General features: G+C 35.5%; 1 protein-coding gene across 1 annotated transcript in view; it reads left to right on the forward strand.

Moving 5' to 3' along the window:
* The window catches only part of WDR72 (WD repeat domain 72), a 189700-nt gene that overhangs the window by 100347 nt on the left and 73034 nt on the right, over positions 1-16319 (forward strand). The window contains exons 14-17 of the mRNA XM_030878732.2: positions 1592-2409; positions 5100-5191; positions 9226-9305; positions 14562-14757. Coding sequence (XP_030734592.1) covers positions 1592-2409; positions 5100-5191; positions 9226-9305; positions 14562-14757 — 1186 coding nt within the window. The remainder of the gene's footprint in view (positions 1-1591; positions 2410-5099; positions 5192-9225; positions 9306-14561; positions 14758-16319) is intronic.

The following is a 16319-nucleotide window of genomic DNA, read 5'->3' on the forward strand; positions in this document are numbered from 1 at the left end:
TTTTTTCTTTTTGTAATACTAAATCTTGAAGATAATTTAAATATCCATTTAAATGAATAAACTGTAGTTATCATATAGTATAATACTTTATAGTGGTAAAAATGAAAGAACTACAGCTGTAATCAACAAATATGAATCTCACAATCGCAAAATTCAGCATAAATAAAGCAAATCATGGAAAATTATAAGCAGCATAATTATATTTTTATGAAAATTGAGAACATGCAGAATCAAATAGATTAATTAGGAATAGATATTTAAGATTAGGACACTAAATGAAAGCAAAGAAATCATAAACATGGAATTCAAGATAGTATTTAACCTCTGACAGTAGGCAGGGGTATTGAATCAGAGCAGGTTCTATTTCTTTTGTGTGTGTGTGTGTGTGGTACGCGGGTCTCTCACTGTTGTGGCCTCTCCCGTTGCGGAACACAGGCTCCGGACGCGCAGGCTCAGCGGCCATGGCTCACGGGCCCAGCCGCTCCGCGGCATGTGGGATCTTCCCGGACCGGGGCACGAACCCGCGTCCCCTGCATCGGCAGGCGGACTCTCAACCACTGCGCCACCAGGGAAGCCCAGCAGGCGGATTCTTAACCACTGTGCCACCAGAGAAGTCCCATAGTTTTACAAAAAGGATTTTTTCTGGCCTAATAGAACACATTTTCCCCAAAAAATACAGTCGTACACCATCATTTAAATATATTTGGATGATATTCCATTGTATATATATACTAATTGTTCATTCGACAAATATTTATAATACTGTATAGTAATAATAATACTGTATAGTAGCATTATTTTATAGGCATTGGGAACAAAGGGATGCACAAAACACCAGGGGTGGAGTTTGAGTGATACTGGGGAAGATATACAGTAAACAAACAAATATTTCATATACTATAAGGTAATAATTAGTACTATGAAGAAAAAAAAGCAAGGAATAAGACAGAGAGTAATAGGTTGGCATGAGAGTATATGGTACTCAAGTAAGGCACCCTAAATGAACAGGAACATAACTGAATTGTGGGAGCCCACCATGCCAGTATCTAGGGCAAAATCAACTTAGAGAAAGAACAAATGCAAGTCCACAAGGCGAGCCTTTAAAATAAAAAAAAAAGCAATTTGATACTTGTTCACATTTAGGTTACTTCCAATTATTAAAAATTTTAAACAAATTTCGAGAGACCATTTTTGTTAAAAGACTTCTTAAATTACTGCAGGTGCTCTAACTGCTCTTCTCAATTTTCATACCCACTTTTCCCCTATTGTATGTTTTCATGGCTATACTGGTAAGAAGATATGAAAGTGTATCTGGAAGAAAGTTAATCTGATGCCATCTTACTCTATAGGCCTAATTCATATTTTTTAGAGGAAAAAATGGAAGTTTTAGAAAGGAAAAGTTTTTCAAAAAAATTAGAATATAGAATGTTGAATTTAGAAGGGAATTTTTATAGCTAAGGCAAAAAATTAAAATGCCTTGGGTTGTGTTGCTACTTAATTTCTTTTTATGCCATTTTAATATCATGGAACTTTTAATAAAATCACTTAAAAATAAGAACTTTGACACATAAATTTTTAAAATCTCCCTTAGGTCGCTGATGCCAAGTGTTTCTCAGGACCTTTTAATGTCTTGCCTGTGAAGACAAAATGGAGTAACATTGGTTTTCATATCCTTCTATTTGATCTGGAAAACCTTGTTGAACTTTTGCTGCCAACTCCAATCTGTGACGTTGACCCTTCCAATTCATTCTATGGCAGTGAGATCCTGAGAAGAGCCAAAAGCACAGTAGAGAAGAAAACACTGACACTGAAAAGAAATAAAACTGCCTGTGGTCCTCTCTCAGTGGAGGCACAAGCCAAGCCTGTTAGTGAAAGCCCAGCCCAAGGAGAAAATACCATGAAGTTATCAGAAGAAAATGATGGCATTAAAAGGCAGAAGAAAATAAAGAGCTCCAAAAAGATGCACCCTAAGCAATCTAGAAAAGTCAATGCCAACCTCACAATAGACACAGCTAAATTGCTCCTATCTTGCCTTTTGCCATGGGGAGTGGATAAAGAATTAGACAATCTTTGCATTAAGCATCTCAATATTTTAAAACTTCAGGGTCCCGTTTCTTTAGGACTTGCTTCAAATGAAGATCACTTCTCATTGATGCTGCCAGGTTGGGATTTATGCAATGCTGAAATGAAAAAAGACTATTCAAAAGTAAATTTGTTTTCCAGAAAAGTTTTGGACTTGTCAAATAAATACACTTCCACTCTTCCAAATCAGGCTGGGATGCCAAGAAGACTGGAAAATAATTCTGATTCTTTGCAAGAGCCAAACACTATCTTTTACTTATTGAGCAAACTATTTTTAGTTAATAAGTTAGTTAACATGCCTTTAGAACTGGCATGTGGAATTGACAGGTAAGACATGCTTAGAGATTTTGACTATTCTTATTTACGACATTAAAAAATTATCATTATTTGTTATATTTAGCTCTCTAGCCTCCCTCCTCCCCCCTCCCTCCCTCCTCTCCTTCCTTCCTTCTTTCCTTCCTACCTTCCTTCCTTCCTCTAGATGAAGAGTAAATATGCAACATCTCCTTTAGCTTAAAACAATTTTAAGAAAATCTTCCTTTTAATTCTTTGAGATTGGAGACGACTTTGGGCAATACATCTATATGTTTTAAGATTTATTCATCCAACAAATATCCATTGCTCTCATAATATGTGCCAGGAAATTCACAGTACTGGATGCTGAATGATTCAATAGATAGACAGATAGGTAGATAGATTCACACACACCTTGAAATCCATTATACTTGTTGTGAATTAAGTATGAACAAAAAACATTTAAATAAATGCCTATGATGATATACTTCATATATCATTAGGAAAGGAAAAATTTGAAAATTTCATACCTCAAATCCCACTGTTTAATTCATACTTCGGCATATTAAAATAGAAGAGGTTATCATTAATTCACTTATAGAAAGTACAGTTTAGTAATAATAGGCATTGTTTTTTGAGTGTTTAATATCTACTAGTCACCATGTAAGCCCTTTACATACATGATTTCACTTCATGTGCACAGCAAAGCTGGGGTTTAGGTACCATTATTTTGTTTATTGTATAGATGAGGATATTGAGGCTTATGGAGAGAAAGTATCAACCCCAATATTAATTCAGAGCCTTACAAGCTGATTCAAGGCTGGGCATCAGTATAACTCCAGAGCCTGATTGCTAACCTTGACTCTGTGTTTACCTTCTCCCACTCCTAAAATTCAATATACTTTTTCATAGTCTGATGTTAGAAGATTGGATTCAATTCATCAAGTGCTTACTGAATATGTCTTTAGCACTAGCTCATAGAAGAAATATAAATAAATTTCTCATTTGGGTAGGAACTAATTGAAATGATGAAGATAATGCACATGAAATAAGTAGAAAACACTGAAGGAACAAGGAGAAATATTTGTAGTATAGGTAAGTATTATAGGTGGTCAGAGTAAAGAGAATAATTAGTGTGAGATGAAACCATCAGAAAGCCTTTATAGAAGATGTGCCGTTTGAACTGCTCAGTACATGGTGGTAAATAGTCCTTGACATTTCTATTCTTTGGTAAGAGCTCAGTTCAACAAATATCTGTGTCAGGTACTAGATAATAGAGTTCCTGCCTTCAGTGAACCTACAGTCTGGTAGCAAATCCTTATGGATTATGTAGATTCAGTGTTAAGCTCCCTATCATTATAATGCTTCTATGCTATAGGATTTTCCATTTTCTGTTTGGTGGCCCTAATAATGAGAAAACAGAGACTGTGAATTTCATTATTCATATACTTAATTTTCCTCTATTTTCTTTTCTTCTGTTCATTACTATATATATATATATATATATACACTTATATAATATATAACTTCATATTTATAATTTATATATATAATATATATGTATTTTAATTTCAGTTAGGCACTTTTCTTTCTATTACTAAGAAAATTAAATAACACCTAAAGTATGATAAAAAAAATTGTAGTCAGCCAAGCCTGAAAACCTGAGAATGAACCCTGGTTTTGTTGTTAAACTAGTCATGTGGCTTTGGACTAGTCACTTAGCCCCTCTGGGCCTTGCTTTCCTCAGTTACAAAATGAGATGAATAGAATAGGTGATCATCAAGATTTTTTCAAATTCTTAAAAACAACTTATATTTGTTAGCCTAATCATGATCCCACAGAGCAGATGACGGACTCAGTTATTGTCACCAGAGGTTTTCATTCTAAGTTTGTTCCAGATACTGAATACAGGATGGGAAGGATATATCTGGTGCCCTTTAGGGGAGATTAAGGGCTTTCAGCATGCTTTCCATTAAATGGCCTTAAAATCATTGCCACACTTTAGTTAATCTTTACAAAATTCTGCATTAAAACAAATTATTGAATGGCAGTGTCAGGATTAGAGACTGCTTCCCTAAATAAGCCATTTCAGATTTGATCTGCTATTGGAGACTGCATGTTATATTTAGGGAAATCAAAACAATGTGTATTGGATTTGTCACTCCAAATCCTTCCAATAAATTTGGCCATTTTGCTAACATTTCACTGTGGTTGTAAAGGTGGAGAAATCTTTTTATGCTTAACAACTGAGTGTGTGACGAAACTGAATTTTAAGGAAAGAGCTATCTGCCTATGAGAATATCCCTGGATAGTATCTGAATGTCCTCTCATTGAATCACTGGACTAGGGTAAAGCCTGTCTTCATCAAGTCCTGATGGTACCTGGGGATAATTTTTTGGCAGCTATGAACATATTAGGATTCAAAAATTTATTACATTAGCCACAAATCACATGACCTAAAGTCGCAAGGCCCCTCCAGTAAAAGTGGATCACAAGATAATTCTGGTAAACTAAGATTCACAATTCACTTGGGGTTAGGGTTTTAGGTAAGTTAAAGTGGGGAAAAAAGATTCACCGAAGAGAATAATGTCAAAGATATTGCTAAAAATAATGTGTTCAATTCCCAAATTTGTTAAAGTGGTCATGCAGTCATATCGTCAATTTATTTCTCAAAATGTTTTTTATACATCTTTAATAATATCCTTTGAATCTTATTTCAACAGTTCTTTCACAATGGAGTCTGTGCATAAGAAGATGAAAAGTCCTGGGAATGATATTTTAAATATTTCAAGCTTCTATGGTTATTTACAAAATGGTAAAGGAGTTACAGATATAGTCTAATAATTTTTTTTCTTCTATGAAATGAAAGTGCTATAACTGGATAGCACCCTACAGTTTAGAATAAGAAGTGTGCATGTTTATTGTTTGATTCAGTCTGTATTTTACATGGTTATAGTTTTGTATTCTGTCTATATTTGAAATATACATGAAATTTTGTTATTAAAGTAAATATCTTATAAGACATGTAATATGATAGATTTCATCAAATGATCTTTGAAATACCTAAAAGTATGAAACTTTTCAGCAAAGGACACATTTGAATATTAAATTAAGGTCATATGTGATTTATGGGGAATTTACTGTATCAATATCTTTATTACCAAATAAGTAATTATTATATTAGAGAGTTTTACAGTTATTTCAGAAGATTATATAATGGTCCTTGAATTCTTCTGAGTAACAGTCTTGGTGTTTAGATTTTCTTTTGATGCCAAATGGCTAATTCATCTCTAAAACCTGCTTCTCCAAATTTTTGACATCTCATTAAATGGCAGTCCCATCTTTACAGTTATTTAGGCCAAGAACTTTAATGTCATATTGACTTTCCCCTTTTTTCTTGTACCCCACATCCAATGTTTTAGTAATCATGTTGGTTCTACCTCCAGAATATATCCCAGATTCTGACTGCTTCTCTCCACCTACATGGCCAGCCCCCTGGTGTGAGCCTTCATCCCCTCTTGCCTGGATACAGAAGCCTCCTAACTACCCTCTGCTCCTATTCTTGGTTCCTACACTCTATTCCCAACCAAACATCCAGAGTCATCTATTTGAAACTAAGTCAGAACCTCATGCTACTGCTTAAAACCTTTCAGTGGCTTATGTTTCACTCTGAATAAAAGCTACAGTTCTTAGGATAGCTCACAAGGCCCTGTATAACCTGGCTGCTCTACTTACGTCATCAGACACACCCCCCCATCTGACCTCATCTCTTTGTACTCATCCCCTGCTTCACTCCTTCCAGCTTTGCTGGGCTTTTTAACTCTTACCCACACATGACAGGCAGGGTTTAGGGTCTTTGCACTGATTGTTCCCTCTGTCTAGAATGCCCTTTCTCCAGATTCCACAGAAGTCAACCTGCTGCTCCCCACCTCCATCCTCCATCCTTCAATTCCTCCTCCAATACCATCTTATAAGTGAAGGTGCCCTCCCTTCTCCCCCGCATACCCTACCCCTTTCCCTATTTTATCATAATCCTTTTCACTATCTGACGTGCTGTATAGCATTTTTCCATTTGCCATCTACTTCCTGCTACTCAAATGTAAGCTCCAGGGACGTTATTGGGTTTTTTTGTTGTTTTTTTTTTTTACATCTTTATTGGAGTATAATTGCTTTACAATGGTGTGTTAGTTTCTGCTTTATAACAAAGTGAATCAGTTATACATATACATATGTTCCCGTACTCATCCCTCTTGCGTCTCTCTCCCTCCCACCCTCCCTAGGTTATTGTTTTTTATGACAGTTTTATTCACTGCTGTGTCCCCAGTTCCTAGAACAATGCCTGCAAGGAATTAAGCAAGTACTTTTGGATTAATGGATGAATAGAAAATAGAACAATGGTTTTGGAGATAAACCACTAAGGTTCAAGATCAAGTTCTGCCACTTACTACTTAACTTTGGGTGTATCTTTTACTCCTTTAAAAGCTGAATTTACTGCATTTGTAAAATGGGAATAAGATTCCAGAATTGATGTGCATTTTGCTTCCAAAATTGTGCAGTATGTGATCAATACATTGGTATGACCTGAACAACACTGCACAGTGGCCCTCTCAGGGCTACTGAAAAGAATATTCATTTGGGATATTTTAAAGTGAGAGTTTATTAATAGCTTCCAATTATTAAGCCCCTAGTATGTCCAAAGAATTATGCCAATGACTTTACATTACATATTACCTCAAATAATATATAAACAGCAGTGCACAGTAGGAGGATCTATCTCTGTTTTACCCTTGAGAAAATTGGGACTCAGAGAAGTTAGCTGATTCACTCATAGTCAACCAGCCGACAAGCTGAAGGGCTAGGATTCCAGTCCAACTCTGTCTAATTCCATACTCCTGTTCTTTCCACTATGTCAGGCCACTTCTCATATTTATGATTACAAGTCATGATTCCTCTACATGATCCAGTCTGGATTGCCAGCCTTCTCCTTAGATAGTAGCCCTTTTTAGGGTTATTTGCTCTAATTTTCATTTTTTTATAACACTGGGAAAGAGACTAGAATTTAAGGTGCAGTATAAGTAGTTTCTGCAGAGACTTAGGGATTTGCTAACCAGAGCCAAGGAGGCCCCAACTTTTCCTATGACTTCCCAACCAAAGCAGCCTGAGCAACTAGTGTTATTACTGAACAATCTCCCTGATGTTGAGAGGTGGCATTTATAGCATTTAAAATTCAGTTAGGTACTAAGGAAACATAGTTTTATGCTTTATAGTCGCCAGATGGGAGGTGAAGGGAAAGGAGGGATTCACTTCATGCTATTAATTCTATAAAGTCCAAGCCTGAGGAAGCCTGGGATGTTTTCTTTTTATCTTTCCCCCTGAAGTTATAATTAATTCTTTAACTCACTGTTATTGCCCAGAAAAGTTGGCTCTCATTTCCATCTCATATTAAAATTTTAACATCACATTAAAGTGTGCTGTGAAGTACCCCATGATGCCAGTAAGTAGTTACGGTTGCGACCGATACTTAGCTTTGATGGTGGAATCACAAGGTCAACAAAGTGAGAGAGGGAGAAAGGAAAGCGATCAAAAGAAAATGCTCTGTTACCTGCTGTGCTCATGAAGAAATGGAAAATACGACTTCAAACTCATAGTGTTGTATCATATCACATCTTTTATGTACTGTTCTTGGGCATTTCAAATTCACATCATAGGTTCCATCAGGAGAAAATGATGATATTAATGAGCAGAAGTTTCTTATATATTTCTTTCATATTGTCAGTTTACATTATATCAATACCTTCTATTACATTTCCCTTCACCACTAATGTGAGATATATACACACACACACACACACACACACACATATCTATTAATATATAAAATGGTAATTCAATGAAAAGCATCTTGGACTAATACTAATTTAAATAGTTGATCCAGGATTTCAAACATTAATTTAAATAGACAATTATAGCAATTTTCCCTCCAGTGCAAGCCTGCATCACTCTTCCTTATCTCGCTCCTGGATCTGGCACCTAGATAATATACTTTAGCCATCAGAAAGCCTTAATTCATTGATTTTTTCATTTGGATGATAATATGTTCATTTTCAATTAATGAAAGGGCACTTATTAAGTGCTTTTTTGTGTAGGGAACTGTCGGACACTCTATGGATCAATTTAAATAAACCAAGCCATAGCTCACTCTTAAAATTTCACACTGAACATTAGGGCAAATAGATAGAAAGGACATTTAAAAGGGCAAACTTAGAAAGAAACAATACATAACAAAATGAGTCAAATTAAAACATAAGTGCTATACCTATTGATCAGAGTAGTATAGCTCGGTAAGGATGAATCAACGCAAGTCTTTTATAGGATTTTCTGTGTGATAGATACTGCTTCATGGCAAGGTAGAATTTCAGGGATTATTTGTATGAGGAAGGCATTGTAAAATTCAGTGATCTGTTTTGGGGGGAATGTTGGTCATTGTATTTTGTTGGCAAAAAGGTACTGAAATGGGTTTAAGGTATAAAGATGAATTTGATTTGATGTGAATGTGTATTAGTATAATTGTTAGAAATATATATATATATAAGTTAATTAATGTTTCTTGACTCTGGCTATATATGAAAATCATCTGAGATACTTTTAAAAAGTATTAATGCCTGCTCCACCCTCACCCAGGGACCTATTAAACCAGAATCACTGGAAGATTGAACCTGGGCATCGGTGTTTGTGGGGAAAAAAAAAAGGCTCCCTAGGTGATTCTAATGTGCAGCCAGGGTTGAAGATCATTGGGCTGCATCCATGTGTAATACTCTGAAGATATAAATGTGTTCTATATATTTCTAGGTAAGAGTGAATCCCATCTACCTGAAGCTGACGTTTCACTTTTGAAGCTAATTTCCTGTTGGAAAGACCAGTCTGTCCAGGTATGATATGGTTCATGTTCTTGAAGTTATTGGAAGAGTTCCTTGCTGCTGTGGTTCATTCATACTCCCCTTTACCTGAGAGTATACGTGAGTAGGTACTCTTGTCCTCACATATTTTCTTCCAGGGTATTTCATTTAATAGGACTAACGCAGAGACTAATAATGAGGGAAAAGTGGAAAATAACATGCAAGGATGAACCAAGTTAAGAGGCATGAATAGAAAGGGCTGAGGAAGGGATGTTTATGTTGTTACAGGTAACTTATTGCCCACTGAGGTTTCAGTTGGTGGCAGAAATGTCTACTATTTGATTTCAAAATTGGATATAAAAGTCCCTAGGCTTGTGAATTTGGTAGGTATAATTAGAAATAATTTTTCTATCATCTGTGAGCTGATATAGAGAGTTGGTTTCCTCAATGTCCAATTTAAGTCTTTCTTCTTCTTTTAAGGATTTTTTTGTGGATAGCTTTGAACATTGTACAATAAATATCTGTGCATTGATTAGATGAATATTTATTGGAACTTTATTCTTCATGGGCTTAATAAATGTCAAATTTGCAAGACAAGAATAGCAATAATTCCAATTACAAATGGTTAATTTTGGTTACAGGAAAACAAAGAAAGTCAACTCAGAACAAATTATGGGGGCTGACACCATAAAACCAAATAAACACAGTTGGGATGGTTATTAAAGCCATGGCCTACATGATTTGCCCCTCGCCTAACCTCTTTCTTCATCATTCTCCCCCATTCTCACTAGCCACGTTGATCTGCTTATAATTTCCAGAACATACAAAGCTCATTTCCACCTCAGGACCTTACTATTCTCTCAGGCTGGAATTCTCATTTTTTCCATTCATCATTTGGGTATTTGCTCAAAAGCCAACTCCTCAGAGAAGTCTTCCCTGATCACTCCATCTAATATTGTCACCATACCTTGCTGCCCCATGCTCCAGTTACCATCACATTATCCAGTTTTATTTTCTTTGTTGTGTTTGCTTTCAGTGGAGATTATACCATTTTCTTTTTTTGCTTGCTTATCTTCTGTCTTTTCACTGTAACAGAAGCTTGCTGAGAGCCGGGACTTTGCCTGTCTCACTCACCCCTTTCACCAGTGACAGTAGCCAGTCAATATATATTTAATGAATGACTGAATGGCTCTGCAAAAAGCATCTGTGATAATCAAATAAATATTAGTATATGTTGACTTTACCAGCATATTTACAGTCACCCTAAAAGAGTCTCTATCAAAGGTGGGATTTTTTTCCCCCAGTAGCCAAAGAATTTCTCAACAGGGAAAACAATTCTTAAGGAAAAAAGAATTCAATCAAACAGTTATCCTGAGCTTCTCTAATTAAAGATCTTTTGTAGTTGTTCGTTTGACCTTAAAATAAATTTTAATGTGGTTTGGATATGTTTGGACAAATGGAACTTAAGGTTCTATGATTCTATGACCTTGTGTAAAATGCTGGTAGCAGGACAAATATTACTAGAGCATTTATTACTCACTCTGTATGAAGTTTAAGCTTCAAAATTCTCCTCTCATTTCTGCCACTAACCTGATGAATGACTCTGGAAGATAGGTTTAACTTGTTGATTATTTATTTTACTCATGTGTAAAGTGAGAATGAGAATTCCTGGGGCCCTCAGGAAAAACAGAGGCTCTTGCAAGTATCCATATAAATGCTTCATTAACCAATCCTCAAATTCCTTATAAAGCTGTTCATTTAAGCAGTTAGTCAAATCATGTTAATTTGAATCTGCTTTTTAATGTATTTTAGGAACACTAGGTGGTAATGGGATGGTTTTGTAAAAAAGAGCATAATCCTACTTCAGAAATTGAAGGGGGCGTACCTTTAAGGGAATGGGTAAGGATGAGTTAATTTCGCAGATGAATGAGTTTGTCTGGAGATTGTTTTTTGTTTCTCACACATGAAATATACACAACATAGAAATAAATGCTGGAGAAGCAACAGCAGGTTTTGGGGTTGCTAACTTGAATGTCTCTGAAGCAGCACTAACATTCTTTGGATTTTATAATCTGACACTAGTGGGTGAAATCATGACATCCAGGCCTCCTGAGAGAAGTATTGCTATTCCAGGAGATGATGCAAGACATGAAAGGCTCATGTGAGCCTGAGTGTTGGGAAAATGCTTCTATACCAGAAAATCTGGACACTGAAACCACAAGCAGGCCACAGGGGCCCTTAAGAGTCTTTATAATACTCTGTGCTATTTTACAATACTTTGCTGTTTCAAGGTGTTGGTAGAAAACCATTAACATTTTTAGCTTGCTATGGCATAGTAATACTTCTAGTAAAAAGTATATGGCCCAGATGTGGCTCTCTTTCCCCAAACAATGGATTTTTAAACATTATTTTAAATCTGCACATTCCTTCATAAGCGTGTAATGCTTTGCATATCCGTCTTTTCAGGAAAACTGTATATGCATTTGGAAGACAGCTTTATAGCCATAGTGCTTTCAATTTCAGCTCAGTATTAACATCACAAAGTTATATAAAATAATGTCTACAGATTTTATATTTTGTTGGGAAAAACTCTATGCCTACTACCTATCTACAAAATTCATCTACTCTGTTTATATGCTAGAGACACTTGAGTACTGACAGTCAGAAACTATCATTAAATTTTACTTTCCATAGTGTATATTTTTAAAGTATACAATATCTATTTCAATTCCATTAGCCTGGTTTTAGGGCTCACTGTATACCAGATACTGGAACATTATTATATGCTTATATAAGTTGTACCATTTCTCTGTGTATTGACTTCACACTGAACACAAAGCGTATATTTTGAGTTTGTCTCCAATTGGGTATGTGCCATTCTGTATTCACTTTTAAGTTTTGTGGCTCTGAGTAACCGGCTCATTGTGGTTAATATGTTTCATTCTGCTGTTTCTGCTTCATCTTGCTTTTTAATGATACTCATATTGATTATTCCTGCAATATGCATTTGTAGTGACAAATATGTCAAAAAGTTTCAAAATTTAACAGGTAAAAACTGATATGGTCATGATATATAAATCTAATAATTAGAAATGTTAATTGAAGCTGCATAAATCCCTGTATTTTTTTAAGAAAGAATATTGATCCAAGTTTTTATAGAATATTATATCTAGTGGAAAGAGGACTTTCTAAATCACAGTTGTGAGAGGGCATCCATAATCCCATGGGAGCATATGGCCAAACTGCCCATTCTGAGGGATAGACCATAGTCTGGATGTACTACAGTTCTGAGGATTTCCTCTAATATCTTCCTGATTTTTATAGGTATGAACAGAAGCAAGTTCCATACAGCTTTCTGTGATTGAAAGCTCTCATCCTAGCCTCTCTCAGCATCACAGACTGTTTTATAAGTATGGACATGAAGTCCCAGAGAAGTACGTGACTTGTCAAAAGTTACATTTGTAGTAACTGTCATAGTCAAATCAGGAACTTGGACCTTCTCATGTCAGATTGAGAGCTCTGTTTACCACACCATTCATGTCTTGGAAGCAGTGCTATCAAATAAATGTGTGGCAAAATTAAAATGACATAAATTCGGTGTTGTAAAATTGTCCATGAATAATTAATACAGGTTATCCCATCATAATATCTACATGATAAGCATGATTCACTTATTGTGATATAGAATAGTATATGTTAATAGATATCATAGCTAATAGTTAATATACAATGTATCTCAGCATGTGGTAGATATTAATAAGCATGACTCATCAGTATCATAATGTGTAGAATTCTATGTTGTGTTCATGGCATGCAACAGCTTTCACAGTGTTGAGTATCTCCTCACATGATGTAAGCATTATGTACCTGTATTGTGACAGGCAGTACTACAGTGTTAATAGATTTGGTAAGCAATAGTAAAATCATATCATTCATTAGCCTTTTTTCATGACCCAACCAAGCATCTGACTGGACAAGAATAGGGGGATGATCAGTGATCAGGCAGCTCCTCTGATACTTTCAGGAAACTCCCTATATTTAAAACTCTAGAATAGAGTTTAGAACCCAGTTCCTTCTACTCCTGTAGTTCACCTAGCATCTGCCATCAGCAAAAACTCTCAAGTGTCCCTGGAACCTAAAGGTCTCACATGCTACCAGGACACATAAAAGGGACTAAATACATATTTAAATGAATACCTACTCTGTTTTGGGCATTAGCATCTCTTGATCACCAGTTTCAGTGGTGTTGTCCCAAAGCCCTAGCTCTAGGCATCCTATGGGTAGACTGGGAATAAGGCAGAGGGGACGATGGCAATTATGGAACATGAGTCATCTTGACAGAGGATAGGCTTTTGAAGGGAAAAGAGTAGGCATTGGGACATGGCTATGTTAAAGGTTTAACTATCAGCCAGGGGAGGATATTGGAAAGGTGTCCCAAGTTCATCTAGATCAGCAGTGCCCTTCCTTTTCTCTCACCAGTTCAGGTCTTGGCTTTCCTTGAACTCTACCTAACTCCTGGACCTTACCTCATCTCTTACCAGGAAGGGGCTAAGGTACTGTCACTGGCTTTTTACTGAGATGTAAGAGTATAGAACCTTGGGAGGACATATACTACTAAGGACATAGAATCAGGGGTTAGAAGGCCTGTCCACCATGTCTGTGTGGAACTTGGGATGTCACATCCCAGGTTCTTCATTTTTAAAAACATATTGGATTAGATGCCCTGTGCTAAATATCTCCCTTCCCCTTCCCTCAACCACAGGTCCTTGACTGGGTAGGTACAATAATCAGAAGGCAGGCTTTGCAGTATTTTAAGCCATGTAAAACCATATACACATACACACAGTTTAGTGAGATTTACTATTAAAGTCTTGTCTTTAACTTTCTGTATTCAACCTAGTTTAAATCAAGGGTTTTTAGCTAAATCGTGTTTTAGAGCTAGACATTGAGGTACTAAACCTGTCTTTCAGAACAATGTGATATATTAAAAGTTTCTTTATCTTCTGGTATAAATGAAAATATTTTATGAGAAAGAATTGAGAACTCCCTTTAAACTTTCCTTTTACATTCTCTTGAGGTTTTTTTAAAAGAACAGTATGATGATTTGGGTGCCAATTTTCAGTAACTGCATTTCAATTGTTTCAGATGGTAATTTTCGTGGAATGGAGCATTCCAATTTATGTGAGACTTATTCAAATCAAAATTCTAGACTTTGGGTTTTATATAAGACTCCAAGCATTTATGATAACACTAAAAATAATTCATTAAAAAAAGAAAAAAACTTTACAGGTAACTGAAGCAATACAAGCTGTTCTTTTGGCGGAAGTTCAACAGCACATGAAAACCTTAAGAAAGACTCCAGTCGACAGTGAACCAGTGTCGGTGGCAGAGAATGGTGACTATGAGATGACACAGATCCTGCCAAAGACTGAATGGGCCAAGGAGCCAGAATTACAGTGTATTACAGACACTTTGCCTCTGCAAAGTAAGTGCAAAATTTATTGGTATGCTCTTTCATCAGAACTTTTTCTACTACTCAGAACATTTTGAGAATGAGTTCAGAATGTATCATTTCTGCAAAAACCAAGCCAAGTGCCCTGTTTCTGACCTTTTCTGCTATCAGTTTCCTCATATGTCAAGTTTCTAATTCTAAATTCTATTATAATTAATAAATTCTTTACAGAACAAAATTTATGTTATTTATTAAAATGTTTTAAAGTTAAGTCAGTAAAAATGAAAACAGAACTAACAGTAATAGCTTAATGGGACATACATTATAAGGATACCCTGATAATAATGGGTCCTAAATTTGTTTTCATTTGATACCATGGTAATAGCCATGTGCCATTTTTTTTTTCTTTTCTGGGAGTAAGAAATGTACTACAAACTAAAATTGCACTGTTTTACAGTTGGACCACTTGATTCTTTCTATAACAAATTTTATCATTGTAACTTTATAATCATAGTGTTTATGGTTTTGACTAGCAACTGAATCAAAATTTCTGCTGTAAAATGTCATCTGATTTTTCAGCCTGTTAGTTGTGACTTAAAAATGAAAATTAAAAAACAGTAAAAAATCATTAAGCAAAAATTTGATTTTCAACTTCATTAGTAAGGTTTTGATGAACAAATGAATTTATAATACAATTAAATATATATATTTGTCAGGAAAACATGTTACAAATTGACATGTTTCAGGTTGAAAGAGATTTTTATTTGGGACTCAGAGAAATGTTGCTATATTTAAAATGTTAACTCTTAAAACAGGTGTCATTCTTAAAAATGCATTATATTTATTTCTTATTATTTTTATAAGATTACTGACTAGAGAGCATTATGTAGTGAGAGAGTATATGCAGCAGGAAAAGGCTTTTTCAGTAAAGGGCAAAGATCAAAATAGAATATTTCCTAATGCCAACACAGTCAGCAAGGCTGGTAAATTCAATAAGTAATTTGTTAAAACTCAATGGCAATTTCAAGTCGTTTGTTTACTTGTTGTCAAGAAATTAGCTTTAAATATCTGGCAAATTCACCCACTTTAAGACACTTCTTTTTGATCATATCACAAAATTGTAGTTGTATTACACCTTTCAAGCAAGAAGTAGAAAAATTCCTTTTTAAATTAATTTTCAATGACTATATTTGTGTTTTTGATTCACTTGAAGAGGCACCAGTAGTGTCATTTAGTAGGTTTCTTCCAACTCTCCAAAGACAGCTAGTGTGTTCATCATGTGTTAACTCGCATTAGGTGGTATTTCTGTGCCTTATCCATAAACTTTATTTATTTATTTTTAGCATCTTTATTGGAGTATAATTGCTTTACAATGGTGTGTTATTTTCTGCTTTATAACAAAGTGAATCAGTTATACATATACATATGTCCCCATATCTCTTCCCTCTTGCATCTACCTCCCTCCCACCCTCCCTATCTCACCCCTCTAGGTGGACACAAAACACGGAGCTGATCTCCCGGTGCTATATGGCTGCTTCCCACTAGCTATCTATTTTATATTTGGTAGTGTATATATGTCCGTGCCACTCTCTCAC

Source organism: Globicephala melas, chromosome 2, assembly GCF_963455315.2.
Source record: "Globicephala melas chromosome 2, mGloMel1.2, whole genome shotgun sequence".
In the NCBI taxonomy this organism is placed as follows: Eukaryota; Metazoa; Chordata; class Mammalia; order Artiodactyla; family Delphinidae; genus Globicephala; species Globicephala melas.